This window comes from Phaethon aethereus (genome assembly GCF_964289735.1).
Source record: "Phaethon aethereus genome assembly, chromosome: 1".
In the NCBI taxonomy this organism is placed as follows: domain Eukaryota; kingdom Metazoa; phylum Chordata; class Aves; order Phaethontiformes; family Phaethontidae; genus Phaethon; species Phaethon aethereus.
This window is the reverse complement of record NC_138575.1, coordinates 114,993,307-115,014,367: the sequence shown is the minus strand read 5'-3', so window position 1 is coordinate 115,014,367 and position 21,061 is coordinate 114,993,307. Positions and strand designations below refer to the sequence as shown.

Genomic DNA, 21,061 nt, shown 5'->3' with positions numbered 1-21,061 from the left:
TTCTGCATAGATACCTGATGAAATTAGGAGAAGAACCATATTCCTGGACTTGAGAGAGCAAACTTTGGCCTCTTCAGGGATTCTGCTTGATAGAGTACCATGGGATAAAGCCCTGGAGGGAACAGGGGCCCGAGAAAGCTGGTTAATATTCAAGGATCACTGCTTCCAGGCTCAGAAGTGATGCATCCCAACAAAGAATAAGTCAGGCAAAATCACCAGGAGGCCTGCACAGATGAACAGGGAGCTCCTGGACAAACACAAAAAGGAAGCCTACAGAGGGTGGAAGCAAAGACAGGTAGCCTGGGAGGAGCACAGAGAAATTGTTGTCTGAACAGGCAGGGATCAGGTTAGGAAAGCTAAAGCCCTGATAGAATTAAATCTGGCCAGGGACATCAAGGGCAACAAGAAAAGCTTCTATAGGTACATCAGTGATAAAATGAAGACTAGGGAAAATGTGGGCCCTCTCTGGAATGGAATGGGACACCTGGTTACCTGGGACATGTAGAAAGCTGAGGTACTCAACAACTTTTTTGCCTCAGTCTTCACTAGTGAGTGCTTAAGTCACACCACTGAGAAATTGCAGAAGGTAAAGGCAGGGACTGGGAGAATGAAGAACCACCTGCTGTAGGAGAAGATCAGGTTCAAGTCCATCTAAGGAACCTGAAGGGTTCCCATCCGTGGGACCTGATGAGTTGCATCCGTGGGTCCTGAGGGAACTGGCAGAAGAAGTTCCTAAGCCACTGTCCGTCGTATTTGAGAAGCTGTGGCAGTCTGAAGTTCCCACTGACTGGAAAAGGGGAAACATAACCCCCATTTTTAAAAAGGGAAGAGAGGATGACCTGGGAAACCACAGGCTCATCAGTCTCATTTCTGTGCCCAGCAAGATCATGGAGCAGATCCTCCTGGAAACTATGCTAAGGCACGTGGAAAACAAGGAGGTGATTGGTGACAGCCAATATGGCTTCACCAAGAGAAAATCATGCCTGACAAATTTGGTGGCCTTCTATGATGGCATTAAAGCTTTGGTGGATAAAGGAAGAGCAACAGATGCCATCTACCTGGACTTGTGCAAAGCATTGGACACTGTCCCACACGACATCCTTGTCTCTAAATTGGAGAGGCATGGATTTGAGGGATGGACCACTTGGTGGATAAGGAGCTGGCTGGATAGTTGCACTCAGAGTTGCCGTCAACAGCTCAATGTCCAAACTGAGACCATTTGGTAACCAGATGCGTGGCATTCCTTGAGGGTCAGTGCTGGGACCAACACTGCTTAACATCTTTTTCGGTGACATGGACGGTGGGATTGAGTGCACCCTCCGCAGGTTTGCTGGGGACACCAAGCTGTGTGGTGTGGTTGACACACTGGAGGGAAAGGATACCATCCAGAGGGACCTTGACAGGCTTGAGAGGTGGGCCTGTATGAACCTCATGAGGTTCAACAAGGCCGAGTGTAAGCTCCTGCAGCTGGCTTGGGGCAATCCCAACCATTGATGCGGGCTGGGTAATGAGTGAATTGAGAGCAGCCTTGAGGGAGAAGTACTTGGGGGTACTGGTGGATGAAAAACTGAATATGACCTGGCAAGGTGCGCTCACAGCACAGAAGGCTAGCTGTATCTTGGGCCACATCAAAAGCAGTGTGGCCAGCAGGTCAAGGGAGGTGATTCTGCCCCTCTACTCCACTCTGGTGAGACCCCACCTGGAATACTGTGTCCAGCTCTGGGGCCTCCAACTTAAGAACGACGTGGACCTGTTGGAGTGGGTCCAGAGGAGGGCCACAAAAATGATCAGAGGGATGGAGCACCTCTCCTATGAAGACAGGCTGAGAGAGTTGAGGTGGTTGACCCTGGAGGAGAGAAGGCTCTCGAGAGACCTTATTGCAGCCTTCCAGTACCTGAAGGGGGCCTACAAGAAAGCTGAAGAGAGCATGCAGACAAGGGGTAATGGCTTTAAACTGAACGAGGATAAATTTAGGTTAGATACAAGGAAGAAATTCTTCAGTATGAGGGTGGTGAGGCACTGGAACAGGTTGCCCAGAGAAGCTGTGGATGCCCCATCCCTGGAAGTGTTCAAGACCAGGTTGGACGGGGCTTTGAGCAACCTGATCTGATGGAAAGTGTCCCTGCCCATGGCAGTGCGGTTGGTACTAGATGATCTTTAAGGTCCCATCCAAACCATTCTATGATTCTGTCATTTTCTGGCTTAAACAGGAAGTCTGGAAATCTGTATTCTGTTACACTCTGCTATAAAGTTGATGGTTAACCAATGGGTAAGAAGCCATGGATTTGTGTCTGGCGACAGGAGCCTATATTATTAGCATGACATTTGCATGTTTTGAACTATAGACTTCTGGAATCGAGCAGTGACCTTCACTTGTAGGGTGTATCAGACCAGATATAGTCCAGTGGAAGAAACTCAGTCTTTTCACTGGGGATAACAAGGTTATCTCATGTTTTTCTCACTAAATTTGTAAGGCCAAGCAGAAAGTCCGTTTACACTCATATTATTTTTACCTCTGTTCTTCATAGGAAAAAATAGTTATGAGCAGCCCCACTTCGTAGGTAGAATTTCTTTTATTTTGATAATAGTCATAGAGGAAGCAAACTGCTTTGCATGCAAATTGGTGCTGCTGATGGTAGCGAGAAACCTCATATTTCAACCTGAATGCAGTTTAAAAGTTTGGAGGAAGCACAGGCACGAGTTGGAAGGGTGACTTGTTAACTTGAGTACACTTAATTCTTCACAATGTTTGAACCCCCTTTTGATTTTCGTCAGCAGAAGTTATTAAAACTGTAGTCATTGACTTCTTGGTTGAAAGGCTGGAACTGGTGTTAGCATTAAAAATGGAAAGCAGGCAGGGCTTATTTCAATAATCATCTTCTAAAGTAAGGAGGGTATTTGTTGTTCTTAAGTTGTAGATATGGGGGTTGTTACTGAATGTCCTCTCCTTGAAAGTAATTCTAAGTGAAGCAATTAATACAAATTAAATACTCTTTGAAGGCTTATGAAAGTGGCATCAGGTTAGTGTTTGCAGAATAAAACAACCTAAATCACAGAAGCTGTCTTAGGGACCTCTGGGGAATGTTTTTTGTTGTTTTGATGTTTAATAATAGCCCACATAAGGTTTGATGCTTATTTTCGTATTATGTTGTAGTCCTTAATTATAAGTTAATAGAGGAGCTACCTGGAGTGAAGTTGTGTTACTCTGGTCCCTTGATGGAAAACCTCTTGAGGGTAAAGCCTTGCAGCCTGTGTTTTCTGAGTATAACCTTAGTTGTGAACAAAGCCACAATTGTTGTTGAAATAGAGATTATGAAGAACTATTAGCAAATACACTAATTACTTTTGTAACTGCAAAAAGCAATGACAGAGAGAGTGCATGAGGAGAAGGTTGTGCTTTCTGTCTTAAATAATGGTGCTTGACAGGAAAAGGCCTTTTGATGTTAAGATAAAATAGTAATGAGCTAAAAAACTCCATTTCTTCTTGTTAAGGTAAAGTATTCCATTTTTAAATTTTGTAGTTAGATAAACTTCTTTCAGTCCTCTGTACTCTGCTACCGAAATAATTTTTGAGTGTCTCAGAAGTCATATAAATGGCATCCAGCGTGCCATGTGGAGGGCACGGATGCACTAGAGACCCTTTGCATCTCTCCTCAAGTAGTAGGTGTGTTAAATTGCCAGGGCGAGAGGAGGGGAAAGCAGAGACATCTCTGTACTGCATCTTAACATGGGAAGAAAACAGATTCCCTACATCTTACTCTTTTAATGCTTGTGTGATGTCTTATTTTTTGTTTGTTTGTATTGTATTTAAGTTGACACTTTGACATCAAGTAAATAATTGGAATGACTGATTTCCCTCTCAAAACAAACAGAAAAATACCATGAAACACCTATTTTCAAAGACAGGCTCCAGTAAATAAACAATGTGATTCAGGTGGCTTTGTCAGGACTTACCTTGTTTTATCTCAATTTGACCAGGTTTGTAAATATTTCCTTGACACAATCTTATGGGAAAACAGCTGGATTATGTCCCTCTTCTTTCCTTATCCAAGGCAGTTAAAACCGATAAGCAGTTATATACCCCATGGACTTTCTCTTATGGAGTTGTCTTCTGATCCCAGTCTTTAGTGTTGATTGGATTTTCTTTTTTTTTAATATCCCCACCTGAAGATTGAGTTCTTACTGTGCCTTCTCTTTGAGAGTAGGAAAAATACTGAAAGCCTATACTTGAAAGGTATTTAAATTTTCTTTACTGTCAAATCATATTTTAAATACTTCAGCATTTAGCTGAAGGAAACGTAAAAGGAAGGAAATAAGAAATAAACATAAGAAGGAAATGTAGCAGTGGAGCACACAGGAAGATGCACATGGCTGGAGGTGAAATGGCTCTTGCAACTGGAAAACAGGCCTCTGAAATGCTGAAACTCTTAAGGGAGAACCTGCATCCATTTTTTTCAGAACCTGTACCCTTACTACGACTTTGAAAGTTAAGAATTAAAAAGTGTGTAACAACTGCATAATTTTGTTCTATATCAAAAATGTCAGGCTGATGCTTGGACATCTTGTGACATACTAGACTAATGTATTTACAAAGAGCTCTAAATAGTGTATAATAAATTGAGGTAGGGTTGTGGTTTTTTCCCAGAATCCTGTGGTTGCCATTTTTCCAGTTTACATAGTTCCTATTCTAGAAATTGATCTCTGATCCATATGTCTTGTAAAAGCTATGAGTAATGTTCTATTTGATCTTTGAAAACTGGATATACTGTGAAAACCTGAGCATAACTTCTGGAGTTAGCTTGAGATGGGGTGCTAATTGGTCTGTCATTTAATGATTTGCCAAGAGGCAGGAAAAAAAGCACATGCTACTTGTTGGAGGTTGTACGCAAAGTAGACAAAATAACATGTGATTACAGTTTCATTAATATGCCTGGAGTTTTTACTGATGCGGTATATTAATACAGCAAGTAGTTGCTGTTAATGTAATTTGTGTTACATGAGTTATTCTTTGGGAGACTAATCTGCCTGAGAGCTTTAGGATTAGTCAAGGAGAGATTTGCCACTACAGGCATTATTTTAACAAAGTGGACTGTAGCTTTATGTTATTCAGCATTACCGTATAGAAGCTGCTTATCTGCGTAGATCAGTGCTCTGTATTATTTAATTGCATTGTACTGCAGGTAATTTTTCTTGGCAGGGAATGAATGTAAATGAATTAAACCATTTGCTGAGAAGAAAACCTGAATTATACATAATATTCTTTACTAACTCCCCTTAGGTGGATATACCTTTGATGTGACCAGTGATTAATGAATTCATGTGTTTAAAAAGTTATCACGGCATGTATGGGACAAGTGACTTATCACTGCATCTAGTTTTACTCTCATTTCACTCTCCTGCCTTTTGAGTTGTTTTTCACCTTTCTAAGTGTATATGTTTTAAAGGAAGTTCTACACGCCCCCTCACTGTTGTTCAGTCCCCTTTCCCATGAAGCTGCTGTTGAATGTCTCAAAATCAGTAACAGTTCATCAGGTTTTACGTTCTCGGTAACTTGCGCATACTAGAGACCTCTCTTGAAACTAGTTGTTATCTCAACCAAGTTTAATTTTTTTTTTTTTTTTGGCTTTACTGTGATGATGAAGCAGCATCACGATACAGTCCCTGTAAGAAAACCAGACTAATATTTCTTCCCAAAGTGCTGTGATGCTTGAGGTCTTCAAGACGGACTTGATGGGAAGAGAGAAGGTATGAAGAGAAAGTTGTTTCTTTCTGTTGGTGTGATATGGAATATATAAATGACATTTTTCATCTCCTACCTGGAGATCTCAGGATAGACTCACCAGCAGTTTCCAGCACGCCTTTCGTTGCCCGGAAAGCTTTTCTAGCGCCGTCCCAGTGAAAATGTAGTTATGGTGCTGGGTAAAGGTTAGTCTTCAAATGGCAGCGTAGCCTAGGTGTACTTTAAGTACACGGGCTGGAAAAGTTTTCAGTGTTCATAGTCTTCAGAGCTGTTAACTTTGGTGAGGGGCAAAAGTCCGTGGCAGAGGCTGCTGTAAGAGCTGGAGGTGGAAGACCTGCGTAAACCCATGAGACATGCAGGTGGGTGCGTTGGAGGTGAATGCTTCTGAATGAATGTTTGCACAAGAGATGAAATGGTATGCAGTAATTCTGTTAGACTGTCCCTTGTTTACTCTTCAGGATTTTTTTCAGCTTTTTCCTACCAATAGATGCCATACTGAACACGTGAGCAGAATTATGATGCAAGGGTGGAAATTTGCATGCAGGCCTTCTCAGCTCAGGATTACTTGTCCTAATGAAGTTTTTAACACATACGGAGCTACTGAGATGTTTATAAAACTGAGGCTTGTGTAGAGAGACCCCAGGTTAGAGAGGAGGCAGAGGCAGTAGACATCAGAGGCCCCCACCAATGCTGGTCCAGACCAAAGGAGCTTGAGAGGCTTCATGTGTCTCTCTCTCCTCATATCCATCAGCCTTATAAAACTAAATGACAACAATGTTTTCTTGAATTGATTGCTTTAAGTTAAAGTTCTTAATTTAGGAATGTGTCCTGGATTAAAATAAATCCCTGAAAAAATCAAGGCTACGAGGACTGATCTCTTCCAGGCGCCCTTTTCAGCAGGTGTCTTGGAAGTACTGTTGTGTTTGGTGGTGGGTCACTGGCAAGAGAGGCAGAGTGGTGCATCATTCTACCAAGCTTTCATTTGCTACTTCACTGCCTTTGGTAAAATTAACAAAAGGCTGTGTGTTACATAGGCTTGCCATGGAGGGTTACATAGAGAAATGGGAAGAAAGCAGAACATTTGGCATCAGAAATACTCCTTTTAACTAATTATGCTGAATAACAGATAGTTGTTTTGGACCAAGAATGGATTTTTAACTTTATGGATTTCAGCTTTTTCCTGTGAATTTTGTAGTTTGAAAGATTGCAGAGGAAAACAGTATGTAGAAGAGTACAGTGCAATATATAGCTTAATGCAATAGCTACAGGTTTTTGGCCAATGATCTGAAAAATTTATGTCTTTTTTAATGTTAGAATTGCTGTCAGTCACTGTGTTTGTGATGTTCACTCTTGGGAACATAGAAGTAATAATGTTGTGAAGCATATGCTTGCAAAATAGAGTGAAGGGAAATCTTTTAGTCATACATTGTTATTAGGAGTATCTTGCTCAGGTGTCATCAAAAGGCTCATCGGAAGCTCTAAATCTAGGATAGGTAAGGCCAAGGTCAGATCTGGTAACACACCCCTCCTTTGCTCTCACATCAAAAAATGCCCCTAGGCTTGACTGTTGTGTTTTGACCATCATCTCTGCAGAGAAGCCTCCACCAATGTCGCCTGTTTCTGTGGATCGTGCAGCAAGAGTCTTTTCTTGACAAACAGGAAGCTGCAAATTTTCAATCAGAAAAAGTGCTATAGCAGATCAACTTATTTTCTTCAGAAATGAAGTATCAGGTGGCTAAAGTCTTGGATTAGAGGAATATTTTATAGAAAGACCAGGGAGATAGCTTTTGTGCTATCTCAACAGTGAGTCTGTTCTCCTGTTAAAACTTTGCAATGTCACTGCAAGTTTCACAGGTATCATGCTGAACATGCATTAATATAAAATTGCTGCTTCTTACTAAAGGTGAGAGGCTTTTAGTTTAGACACCAGGGCTGCCCAGTGGTAGCAAGCACTTACCTTCAGATATTAAATAATTTAATGTGTCTTCCCCTCCTCCCTGATCTAAAATGTTTAAAAAGGTGTTATTTCCATTCTGGTTGTTTGCAAAAAGTTAATTTGGAAGTTCAGTGTTGTGTCTTAGCCGGAGATGTAACAGACAAATCCATTAACCTACTATCCTTGCTTTAAGGACACTCTAACAGAGTTCAGCTTGGGAAGTTGAGTATTTGAATTAGTCATGATCATGATCTAAATGCTTTAGTTCTGTTTACAGTGTCTGTTAATTGCTCTGGTATTTCTTTATGATGAGAAACATTTAGCTGTCCTAATCAATAAAATGAAGTGCTGTGCTGAGTATTTCAGTAGTATGGCCCTGTCAGCTCAAAATATAGAAAGCTAAATGTGATCATGTCTTGCTCTGGTAATCTCATTAAGATGGGAGATGTCATGCCTTTTCTGAAGGGAATGAGATTTTAAGGCGGCAGGCATAGGTTGTCATGTTGTTGGAGTTAAATTGATAGCACTCTGAGTAAATGGCCACATTTTTTCCCCCCAACTTTAGCCGTTTTCCTAGCTAAGGCAAAAAAAATACTAAGAAGCTCCCTATTATAAAGCCACAAAGCAGGGTCTCTGTAAATTTACAATTTATAATTTTGAGCGAAAAAAATTTAAAATCTGCCACAATATGACTGCTGTGTGCTTTATTAATTTAATAGAGATCACAGTTGGAGGAGCTGACTGTGAGTAGAGTTCACATGTCACCTATGGAATGACTTGCTTCTATTTTTATTGAAATTTTGATAGGGTTGCATTGCATCTATAAAGGAAAAAAATCTTAATTTGTAGGATTTTTTGCAAGTATTTGTTATAGATGCGTCATGTTTGAGATGCTCTCTGGAGTTTCTGAAGACATTAGAAGGAGTAAGCATGTGTAGTTGTTCTGATCAAGGCAAGCCCAGACAAGGTGTTATCCCAGTTACTGCAAAATTCTCTAATTACCCAGTGGAAGGACAGTGATGGTTGACTTAAATTGTACAGAGCTTACTAGTTCCACAGGAGAAGAGAAGTTGAGACAGTAAAGGGAAATCTCTGGCAGTAGAAGTGTTCCTGCTAATTTTTTTTTCCAAAAAAACCCCCCCAAAAACTTGTTTTAATTGTGGCATTTTTAACTTACAGTGCTAAGCTAATGTGTTAGGGTAGTTAGATGTTGACTCCTGTATTGTTTCTTGGTGTGATTATTTTTTTTTAATACTGTAGGCATATAAAATTCATGAAGTTTTTTTTGGTGTTTTTTTTAAACAGTCGGGAACTAAGATATGGGGTTTGCATACCTCCTGTGAGACAGTAGTTCTGTTTCTTCATTTTTTTGTGAGTTTTTAATTTTTTTAAAAATTTTTCCCTTGAGAAGCCTTCTAGCTAAAAGATTAAAAGTTAAAAGTAGATTTTTAAACATGATTGCCTGCTCTGCTGGACCTCAAATGCGAGGGGCTTGCCTTCGGAGCGTGAGGGGCGGTGGAGAGCCACTGCCTTCTCTTGAGGAGCCTAACCTGAAGAGGGGACTTACCTTCGCGTTTTGTTTCTCTGGTGACAAAACTGAGGCGAGTACTTCCAGCGTATACGTCCTGCGGTTGGCTATGCTGAAGGGCAGAGGGCTGAAAGAAAGAGCTCTTGTGTTTTGCCTTAGGGACGTGGTCCTACGGGAGGGATTTCCAGCCACATTGAGGTTTGTGGGGGAGGAGGGGGTTAAGACGGTTTATAAATGCAGGTCGGAAGATGATGGATGTTCCTGAACTGCTTTCAGCTGGGAAGCTGTTGAGGGCGGCTCCCATGTTTGGCTCCGCACCCCAGCAGCGCTGAGGCGTTGGAGGAGGGAGGTGGTTGGGGCGCGGTGGGCAGAACGGCCGCAGGAGGCGAGGAGGAGCACTTCGGGTGGCTTGCATTAAGCCGTGGGTGTTTTATGCTTGTTCGGGTAGAAGGTATTCTGTAGTCCTTTGCTGTGAGCAGTCCCGTTTTGGTAACACCCCAGCCACTGTGTTTTAAGGTTCAATTGAAACAAAGCTTAGGTGGAAGCTGCTGCTTTTAACCTGCCGCCTTCATACGGCATGATGAAATACAGCCTGTGCGCGCAGCCTCGGAGTGAACTAGAGAGGGTCTTGAAAAAAGATAGACTGTGAGGTTTTGTTGTTTTGGTTATTGTTAGGAAACTTGAGGAAAACTTGTTACTTTTTTGCTAACTGTGAGTGACACACTGCCCTCTGCTCCGCTCCCCACTATACCAAGTATGTTAGGAAAATGAAATTTCTGTTACAGTGCTCCAGCTATGCATGTTGCTCTGTGTTTAACCCAAGCTGATAAGGTGATCATTTTGGGCCCCGGAAGAGTCTGTTTACAGCTTTAAACTCTGTGTTACGCTATTGTGTTCTGGATTTCTATGAAGACCTTATTTACGTTTCTCAAATCTGCCTGAATCAATCAATTTCAACTTTTCCTGCCACGGGTGGGTAAGCCTAGAGTTTGGTTCAGGCTTGCTTGAGCTGTTCCTCCTTTGGATGGACTGAACGGTCAGATGCAAGATTAAAACTTTTTTCTTCTTCTCCCAGGTGCCTGCTGATGGAAACGCTGGCTTGCTGGCGGAGCCTCAAATCGCCATGTTCTGCGGGAAACTGAACATGCACATGAATGTGCAGAACGGAAAGTGGGAATCAGACCCCTCCGGCACCAAGACCTGCATCGGGACGAAGGAAGGGATTCTCCAGTACTGCCAGGAAGTAAGTACTGACCTTGGGAACAACTGTGGTGGCTCTTCTGAAGCACAGAAGTGCAGGCATGTGCTGGAGAGCTGTGTCTGTAGGGACCTTCACTTTCTTTTTTCCCCCCCTCTTCTGTTCCTTTGCCCTTTTGTCCTTTTCAAAGAGGTTCTCCCCAGAGCCTGCTGAAACAACTTTAAAACCTGGCTGCTGAGGGTCACTGAGGCTGTTGGACAAATTTGTCCCTCTGTGTTCTGCCCTTGGGCGATAATTTTGTATAGTATATGCACAATGAAGTTCTTGCTTATAAAGTATTTTGAATAAAGCTGAGGTGACAATTGATTATTTAAAATGCCCTTGTTCTTTCTGGGTTGATCTTGAAAGAGTCAGCCATAACACGTCTTCTGTCATCCTGCTGTGATGATGATCCACCCACTGAAAGACACTGGGTCAGTCCAGAGTTACTGGTCTCTGCTGCACACTGAACCATTCAGAGTTTCTTAATAGAAAAAGCTTGCCCTACAGATGAAGTCACAATGACTGATTTCATATTTGAGAGCAGAAAGTTACTACCCGCTCGCTTATGTCCTAAGAACAGATTGTGGATCTAATTTTGTTTTGTCTTCATGCTGTGATAGTGTGATAACCTCGTACCAGTGTGTGACAATTTGAAAAGAAAATGCGGATTTCATGCCATGAAACAAAAGGGCACGGCTTGAGTTGCTTTAGTCCTTACATGTTTCTATACCATCTCTACGTTTTTTTTTTAAGGAGGAACTACTGCTTATTGCCATAGCAGTAGCTGTCTTGCTTCCTAAATGTCAAACCAATTCCTGTGAAAATGCCTCTTTGAAAAGCAAGATAATTCACTCTTCAGATCTCTGCTCCCTGAGCATCTTCATTCCTGTCCTTTCACCCATTGATTGTTCCTTCTGTTTCTTGCAGTGTTTTGTTCAGGTTTTTTTTCCTGAGTTTGGGCTTTATGGCCTAGAATATTCATTTTAAGGAAGAACTTGAAATGGCTATTAAAATTGGTTCTTCACCAGTAGTTTTGTCTTTTTAGTAAATGAAAAGCTTTGTGACATTCTCAGTATTTTTGTTTACCACTAACAAAAATACCAAACCTAACCTACTAGTAAGGCTTCAGAGGTTTCTTCTGGTTTTCCATTGTTGGCTTTGAATTATCTAAATAAAGTCAATTTATGCATAGTGAAATTATTGAGGATGGTGAGGGAAGGAATAAGGAGATGGAAGTAGACAGTCAGTACCTAAAAGTCCACAAGTAGTAGATCTTTCTAAACTTGGAGAAATAAATATGTGAATTTACAGGGAGTAAAAAGTTTGGGTGGTTTTAAGGCATGAATAGCTCAGTAGGTTGTCAATTTGGTTACAAATAGTGCAGGTAGGGAAGGATTCCAGAACAAGGACTAGGAGTTGCAAATCTCAGATGAATGTCAGGTGATTTTGAAATCTGTGTGCCATCTAAAAAAGAAAAAAAGGCAACCAAAAAAAGCCCTCTTAGAAATAAAGTGAAGGGGAAAGCAAAAGGAGTTAGAAGGTAGTAGCCATGAACTGTTAGATGACAAAGGGAATAATAAGGACAGCTGTGTTTGCATGTAAGGAAAAAATTCTTCCTCATGAGCGTGGCCATGCGCTGGCACATGCAGACTGTGGAGTCTTCATCCTTGGAGACTGGGAGAGCTGAGCCGGACAGAGTCTGAGCAATGTGATCTGGCTCAGATGTAAGCCCTGCTTGGAGCAGAGGAAGGTCTAGATGACCTCTGTAGCTCCCTTTTTAACCTGAATTTTTTTTTGTGTCTGAAATTTTCTCCTGACTGGAGAAACAGAGGAGAGACCTTCTGTTCCTTATGTTTTGCAGGGTAAATTTTTAAACTCCAGTGAGACTGTAGCCTTAATTTGTGTGTTGACAGTTCATGAGCTTAATATTAGATGATTGTGTCATGTCACGATTTTGGAGTGTCTCTTTAGCTATAGTTAAAAGCATAGGGTAGGGGCTTCTGCCTTGTTGTGGGGCAAGGTACTGGTGGGTCTACTCTCTAAAAATGGGGCAGGCATCTTGCTGGTTTTAGTCAATCTACGTTATTAATGGTGTGTGATTAAGCAGTGTGCTCTCATTAACTTCAAATGAGCAATTCTGCTGTGGGGACCTGACTAAAAACCCTTTCCTTGCTGTGTGCACCAGCAGGCTATCTGTTTGTGGGAAACCGCCGCCTGCCCTGTCCTTATTCCCCCCGCTACGCCTGAGCTGCGCAGTACAACGGGCTGTAGGACACCGGTGAAGAAGGGGCAAGCCAGTCTGGGGCGAAAGAGCATGTGGCAGCACCTGGGCTCTCTGTCAGCAGCTGGTTTGGGGATGGGGAGGAGCCCTTATTTTGTAATACTGGTAATAAATTAGGAAATAGATTGCTATCTATATTAGGAAAGTTGAATCTGCTGACAGCAAATTAAAATGAAAGGCCACATGGAAGTTGATCCAGCCTGGCAGGGTGGAAAGAAGCTCCCAGTTCAGCATGACTCTTCTCCCTAGTCTTCCCTGCGCCCCTGCAGCCGGGTCTCTAGCATGGTGGGCTTTGACTTTGGCCAGGAAAGGACACTACTGCTTTGCTTCTGTTTAACTTTCCCATGACCTGACAAGAGAAACAGAAGAGTCGGATAAAAGCACCCAGTTCTACTGAAGAAATGAATTTGTAGAGAAGTGCTAGTAAATACAACTCAAAATGGCTTCTCAGCTGTGGGGAACCCCATGTTGCTTGATGCTCCAAATATGCTTAGCATCCTGGGGGTAACGGGTGAGGTGGTTTTCCTCTTGCCTTCTGCTGTTTGCATTGCCTGTGAGACAGCGTTTGCTACTGGGCCCAGGGCATGGGGTAACTTTGCATTTTCCCATTAGCAGGAAGCAACAGTCATCAAGGCTGAGTTGTGGTATCTCTTGCATTGGAATAGTACGCAGGTAGAAATCTCCTTTTTGATTACTTTAGCCAAGTATGACCTATTCCTTCCTTTTCTCCTGTTCATGCTGCTTTTTTCCCCAAAAGGAGGACTGCTACTTCTTGGGGTGTGTTTTTTTCTCAGCATAGGCAGAGGCTGGGCATATGTGCTGGGCTAGTCAAGCAGACAGGTACTCTGCCTGAATCTGTTTTTCATGCTCCATGGCACCACGGCAGCTTCCTTGGTTCTTCGGTCTTGCTGTAGTAGCAGCTGTTAGTACTGCTCTGCTGAGGTACTGGGGGTTTTTCCCAGCTCTGATGGGCAGCAGGGTAATGTAAGTTTGTGTTTTTTTTTTTTTTTTTCCTTACATGTGTAATGAGAAATCTGTCCATCCTGGTTTTTGTTGCAGATAACTTCTGTGGCTCTGCACCAGGTGTTGTGATTATGGGGATCTACTCCGGTAGTTCCCGTAGAGTTAGCCCATGCAGCCAGTTCCTCCTATGCCAGGGAAGGACCAGAAGGGACATACTGAAAGGAGCCAACTGGGCAGAAACTCAATGAGCAAGTACAGTGGAGAACTTGCTCTAAAATAATACAAAGTTAGTATATTTTATCAGGAAACTCCTCATCACTCACTGTTAATCCAAAATGATACTCCATGTATTCTCTGGCTTTGTTTTCTTCCTTGAAGGTATCTTTCAAAAAGTAAAAAATAACATCTCTCCTTTCAGCAGAACTTACAAGCAGATGTATTCCTCTGTCTCCTTGTAAGCTGTTTTAAAAGAGTTTTTCTTAACAGTGCGAGGCCAGATGCCTGGGTGGTGAGCAGAGCACTGGGCTGGAAGGTGCATGGAGTACAGAAGGACTCAACATTTCTCCTGCAGAGAAGATGTACTGGGAGCCTTGTATCTTTTCCTTGAGACTGTCATCATTGCTTCTCCTCGTCCACTGCCAGTGTAGGTGGATTTTGAAGCCTTGATGCAGGAAGTAGCAGTAGAGGAGCATTGCAGGGGCAGAAAGGGAGGAACAGGGAATAAGCAGAACCACCTACATGTTTTAAAGATCTATGTCAGTTTTGTTGCTTCACTTCATTTGAGTGGGAGCTCAGTGCAGCACAGGAACTGTCTGGATTTATATTTGGACAACACATCACACAGTTTAAAGAGAACGAAGTTCAGGCTGTACATTACTTATTTGAAAGGAAATTAAGGTACTTGAATGCTGCCTTCTAACTCTGCTGCTAAAGTCACAAGAACAAGTGGTTCTGGAAGCCCAACACATCCATCTCCTCTGCCTTAAAATCTGTACATTCTCCTGTGTTCAGCTGAAGCTTGTGGCTTTTTTTGTTTTTTTAAATATAGCAAAATCAAGCTTTCTTGGGTGGAATGAGATGCTGGTTAGAAAAGTACAGTTTACTAGTGGTTCCTTTTAATGTCCAACTAGCTAGCATGCTGCTGTATTAACTGCACCTGTTATTGAAAAAGTAGAAGGGCATAGGCCTGACCTGCAGACAGCTGTCAAATGCAAGTGCTGCAGGTGCTAGAGCAATGTTGCATTAATGCAAATGGCATGGTTACACCTGTGTGTGTGCCAAAATCGTTAACATGCTGTGAGTGTCCTAGCTGATGCCTCAGATCAAGCCATTGATCAGTCTAGCCCTGCTGCTGACATTGCAGTACCAGCTGTTTCAGAGGGATCTTGGAAACACCCTGCCATACGCAATTACTGGGTAACAAGCCCCCTGGGGAAAGTTTCTTCCCCGCAGCCCTTGATGAGTGGTGAGCTGATGTCCTGAAATAAGTGGGGACTGCTGCTCCTGGGTTTTGCTTTTTGTTGTTTTGTGGAAGAAACCGGGTGCCGCCACCCACCCACGTTCCAGCGCTGGGGTGGCGTGGGCTGAGCTTGCGCTGGGGGCCGGTCAGCTCCTGGTCTTCCTGAACATAGAAGCGACCTGGAGCCTGCCCTTTGGCAAAGTACGTCTTTTCAAGAGTCGCGTGAATGTGCAGAGTAGGAAGTTAATTTAGATGTGCTCAGTTCCCTGTTTAGATGGAATGAGTGCTCAGATGGAGGATACTGGTGTATATTTTATTATATTAGCAATTTTGAACAGCTACTGTGTGCTGAATTTTATGTCCAGTAATTCAGATACTTTTTGAGAGTTCCTTGAAGAACTGAAATTATTTTTCTGTCTATGCTGAATTCAGTGTCCAAAATGAATTGTAAAAACAACACTCACAGCTGGCAAAAAATTAATTTTGTTTTTTTTTTCCCCTCCACTTAGTTTAATTTGGAAGTGCTCATTTCCATTTTAAGTATGTATGGAGTCAAACAGAATGGAAAGGAACAGTTCTGAAGATTGTTGATTAGTTTGGTTTTTGTTTTTTTTTTAAGATCAAACCAAAAGCATAGTAAAATTAGTTTGGGTCTGGATATTGTGTGCATGGTGGAGCAGGTGAAGTGTAAACCGGGGAGCCTGGAGGTCTAGTTGTGCCTTGTAATCAACAGCTGGCCTCCTGCAAGATCACTAGCTAGGTGCTTAAAATAACTTTCAGACAAAGAGTATGTGTTGGCTTTGGCAGGTGTTACACCTGGCATCCCTGAAACAACATCATGACTGCCTGGTTCCTTTTGTAAAGTCATGACGGGTCCACTTTCTTTTTAAACATCACTGAGATCCATGAGCATCTTGCACTGAATGTGTATTTCTGGCCGAAGTTCTCCCCAGGAAAAAAAAAAAGTAATTATAAATGCATGCTACTACACTCTTAACTGTATCTTTGTGTTACGTGGAGCAGAAAATAGTAGGGTAAATTCAGGTAACATTATTAACAACAGTTATAATTCATTGTAACCATTGACGGAACAGTGTTGACATTTCTAATCTCTAATCGTAGTATTTCCAAAAACGATCTTCTTGTAATTTTCTCAAATCTTCTGTGTTTATGCCACATGTTTAGGAAAGTTGCTGGTGAAACCCAAAGCCACTTAGCCAGATCCACTACATGCTGGAATGTGACTATAATAAAACTTTGACATTAATTCACCCCACAACCCCCAGCTTCAAAGCAGTCCTCAAGTCCCCTGTTTTGTAGACGGGCCAAAAGGGCCACCAAATGACTGCCCCATCTTCATTTTTATTTACTTGCTTGGCTCCCTATCGCCACTGTCTACGATAATCCTCTGTGCTTGTTGCCCTGGGGTCCATGCCAGGCAGAATCGAGCAGGCAGGCAGGACTGATGGCAGCGGTTCCCTCCCTCTCTAGTCTTTGTCCTTGTTGAGATCTTCTGAAGATTTGTTAAAGGGTTTGTTGAACTGCCAGGGATGCTGATGATTTTCAAAAGCAAAAAAAATAGTTTGGCCTTTTTTTCTGAGAAGAGAATTCGAGACATGATGAAAATGGTCTTGATGCTTTGATAATGGTTTCTCTCCATGTTACCTTGTAATTTTCATCGTAATATGAATTGTTGTTTTTATCTAGGCTGCATAATAAGCTTTTTCTAGTTTCTCAAACCAATAGCCACTGTATTGAAGAAGAAAATGAATTTTAAACATGTACTCTAAATTCAGCAGCCTGAAAAGCCATACATTTTGCTCTGAGGAAAACAATCCATTTAATGAAACATTGTGGAAAACATACAGATTTTTGGCAGCACAGACTGTCCTTAAAAACAAATGACATTTTCAAGAGAAATGTGTTTTGGTATATTCTGAGATGTGCACAGTCATGCTTCAAAGTTTGGGTGAGCGGTATCTTAGCACCTTCTGCATTGATTATTGAGGTCTCTTGTTTTGCTTAGCTTTACATAGCAAAAGTTGAATTAGTTCACTTTGTCTGCCAGTGCTTAAATCTCATTTGCTTCAGTGAAGGCTTAGATTTTGGAAATGCAGGGTCTACTACTGACGGTATATTTATCCTGCAGTTAAACCTCAGTAGGCTTACCATATAACCTTCTTGAGAAAGAAGGCTGGGTTTTTTAGCCCAGACTGTAGTCTGCCATTTAAATATATTTCAAATCAAGTGTCTAATAAAACTTGGAACATATGTTGCAAGATAATGCCTGCCTTTTTTTTTTTTTGTTTGATAATAAAAAAGTCCACTCTTGTGTTTTCCTTACACAAACCTTTTTTTTTTTTGCATGTCTTGAAAAGAAATGAAATTAAAAACATCAGAATCTCAGTATGTTGCTGCTTTTATGATAAATTTTCCAACTTCAAAAGAAGTAACATGTTTTTCTTGTGGAAGGAGTGTGCTTCTGCTTTGAGACTGAGGGAGGAAAAAGGATGAAAATGGGAGAGGATTGTCTGCATAAATATATATTTAGGTAAATGTGTACTGCAGTGTTTAATGAAGCTGTGATGCTGCATTTTCCCCTAGATTAATTTTGATTTTTACAGCTGAGATGGATCAGATGAATGGCTCAACTTCATCGGTGGGTTCCACCAGCATAGTGTTTGTGCCAGGAATACAATTGTTTCTTCTGTCCTCTAGAATATGTGAATGCAATGGCTGTATGCAGGGTAGTCCTGTTGCCTTTTTTGGTTCACAGCTGAACTAGCAGACAACCATTAAGCATGTGATCAGGATGTCAAAAGACATCTGCTAAATTGCAGGTATAAAAGACAAGAAGAAAATGTTTTACATTATCATCAGCATGCTGTGCTCTGTGCTTCTGGTTTGCCCCTTAAGGTTACAAAAGGACCAGCTAACCATGCTTGCACGAATCTCTCTGCATACCGAGGGAAGGGGGCAAACCTCGACTGGCCCAACTCTTGGCCTTACTGAAGCCCAAGAAACTCCAAGAGGGCTGTGTAGCACTGGATGTGGTCTACAGAGGTGTCACCTCTCCTGCATCTGTGATGTTGCATGGAAGGTGTCCTGGTGGGGACAACACAGCAGACCTCTACTACTGCATTTTACCATTCTTTTTTCCTTCTTACATACTGTGTTACCCTAGTAAGTTGGCTATTTTCTTTACAGATATATCTCCCAAACATCTTACACTACGTAACTCTGAAATGGATTGGTAATAGCTGTTCCTTTAATAAATAATATTAGAACCCTAACAGATACTAGATATAAAGTGTGATGATTACCTTAAGTAAAGAAAAGTCTATTATAAACATACAGCTGTAACTTACCAGCCCTTTTGAGGAGGAAATGTCCATGCTAATCTACTTTCTTTTCCTCCACCTTCTCAGACCGTGTGTGCGTGAACACTTCAGTCTGCCACAGATCTATACCACTTTTGCTAAAGGTCATATTGGGTCCTCTTTAATTCCTGGCAGTTTCCACTCTGATGCAGTTGTTATTCTGAAGGGGGAAGTTTTCAGAGGTAGGTCAGTTCCTTGACCCAGCCTCTCTGTTAGCACGGGCTCGTGGAGAGGTGTTAGCAGTACATGGACGAGAGGTGGCATAGGGCAGGAATGATGCCCTGGCAACGTCAGAGGTGTGTCCGAGTGAAGGCACTGAAACCACGGCCCTCGCATCTGTGAGTGTGCCTTGGCACGTGGATGGGCGCAAGCGTGACTCCTTGGGAATGGTGCTCCCGAGGGCTTAGAGGCTACCTGCAGGGTTTGGGTGGTTTTGAGTGTTGAGGAGCTTCAGTTCTTCCTGGTCTTCGCAATCATGCATGGAGATGTGACATACGCGTGAAAAGGGCAGTATGCTTTGTGGCGTTCTGTATTTTTTGGGTCATCCATATCCTGTATGGATGGCTCTATTGCCTTCCCGTGCTACATTTTATTGCTTTTTCTTGTTGTGGTAGTGCTACTCTCTTCTGGGGGTTTCCTTTCTTTCTTTTTCTATTTATTGGGGGCAGGTTTCTTTTTTATCTTTGGTTTTTTTCACCCCCTCTTTCACCCTTGTCCATCTACTTCAAAATATATGTAAATCAGAAATACTGACTCCAGATGTGTTTATGTCACTGTAACAGTGCATATGAAGCTCATTAGTGGCAGGCAGTAGGCTGATCTGTCTAGATTGGCAGCACAGAATAGGTTCACGTTCAGAAGTCTGTCTTTGCAAGTAAAAGGGCATTATGCATGTATTTTCAGTTGTCATTTCTGCAGGCGAAAATAAAAAAAGGAAAGACAGTTTCTCTTGCTCCATAGTTTTGAAGCTGTCGAGAAGGTGATACTTGCTTGAATTCATAGCAGGGCAACGCTGGATGGGGGGAAATATTTCTTGATTTCTGGGACATTCCATTTTTTCCCAAGCAGTTTATTACCACTGCTTTCTAATTCGTGTGGCGGCATTATCATCCTGTTAGCTTTTATCTGATTAAAATTATTATGTAGTAGTGTACTGAGTGCTTGCTTTAACCTTCCAAATACTGTGTGCCTCTGGCTAATAAAAAAATCCAACTGATAATCTGTTTCTGTAAATCTGTGCTCCTTACAGAAAATTGTTCTAGGTGATTGTGGGTTAACGATAATTTATAATCATGGAGAGGTTTCTGAATATCTGGCCAATTTCTGATGGCTTTATCCACCTTTTTTCTTTATATACATATTTTAATAGTTTAAACAGAACTTTAGCTATGTGTGTTGGGGTTTTGGGGGGTTTTTTGTTGTTTGTTTTTTTTTTTTAACTTAAGGGTGAGATTTTCACTCAAGGGGTGTTATTGCAAACTGCTAATGAAAAAGTTTGAAAGGTGAGGATTTTAGGGGGGGTTTTTTGAGCTCTTGAGGCATCTCGCTTAATGTTGATACTGAAAATGGAGCGTCGGATTTAAGGTCCCTAAGACTATGTCAAATTGTTATGAGGCCTTTAGGGTGAATACTTTCTAAGGAAAGGGAAAGTGTCCTTCTCTTTAGGTAAGACAGGAGCTTCTACTAGAAGGATACTGTGTAGTGTTTAGAAGATGCATCACAGTATCTGTTAAAAAACTTCGTGGGTGCCGATAGCTGTTGCATGTATTAATACAAAAGAAGGAAAATTACGTGTACGGTAATGACAATGTGTTTAAATTTTTTCTTCTGTCTGGGTATGAATATTGAAACATGAGTACTGCTAATCTGGATATGGGGAAAAATTATATGATACAAAATCTTTTTCTTGCCAGCATAATTTCTCTTTCTATAAATATCATTGTAGGTCAGAAAAGCACTGACCCCATGGAAATTTAATGATACTCAAGATTTACAGTTCCAGCAGTTTGAAGAAACTGCACAATGTTTCCATTAGAATGTAAGCCTATGCAGTTTAATTTATTTTTTTCTTAGCCTAAGTCACATGTCGTCTTGATGAACAGTGGTAATTAAGCATTTATAAAACACCTAATTTCCTTCATTCATTACTCACTTCTTCCACTTGGCCTGGGAAGACAACTCTGCCAAAGAGTTGTGGTCAATAAATGAGTTCTTTGTAAATTCAGCTACTGAGTTGCACATGGGAAACTATCATTTTTTGAGGCAGAATCAAGATCCTTTAGTAATTTTTTGCTTTTCTTTGTTTGAGCCAATTACAGACTTTAAACGAAAAAAAAAAAGGGAAAATTTGATTTTGATGAGTATTTCTTTAAACATCTGTGAAGTATTGCAGCTAACATTGCTTGTCCAAGTTCCCACACAGCTTGGCAAGTCTGTACACTCCATCTAAGAGGGGAAAAAAAAATCAGAAGGGATCATCCAAGAAGGAGGAATTACATTTATGCTTCTAAACAAGGAACCTAAGAGGATTTGAT

At 41.6% G+C, this 21,061-nt stretch overlaps 1 protein-coding gene across 5 annotated transcripts in view; it reads left to right on the top strand.

The window, feature by feature from the left end:
* The window catches only part of APP (amyloid beta precursor protein), a gene marked incomplete at both ends in the record, with an annotated part of 237,102 nt that overhangs the window by 42,844 nt on the left and 173,197 nt on the right, over positions 1–21,061 (top strand). For 4 of the 5 annotated variants that reach the window (XM_082010908.1, XM_082010907.1, XM_082010906.1 and 1 more), the window contains one exon: positions 10,280–10,447. The exons of the other annotated variant lie outside the window; for it this stretch is intronic. In XM_082010908.1, the coding sequence (XP_081867034.1) occupies positions 10,280–10,447 (168 nt within the window). The remainder of the gene's footprint in view (positions 1–10,279; positions 10,448–21,061) is intronic. 5 annotated transcript variants of the gene reach the window in all.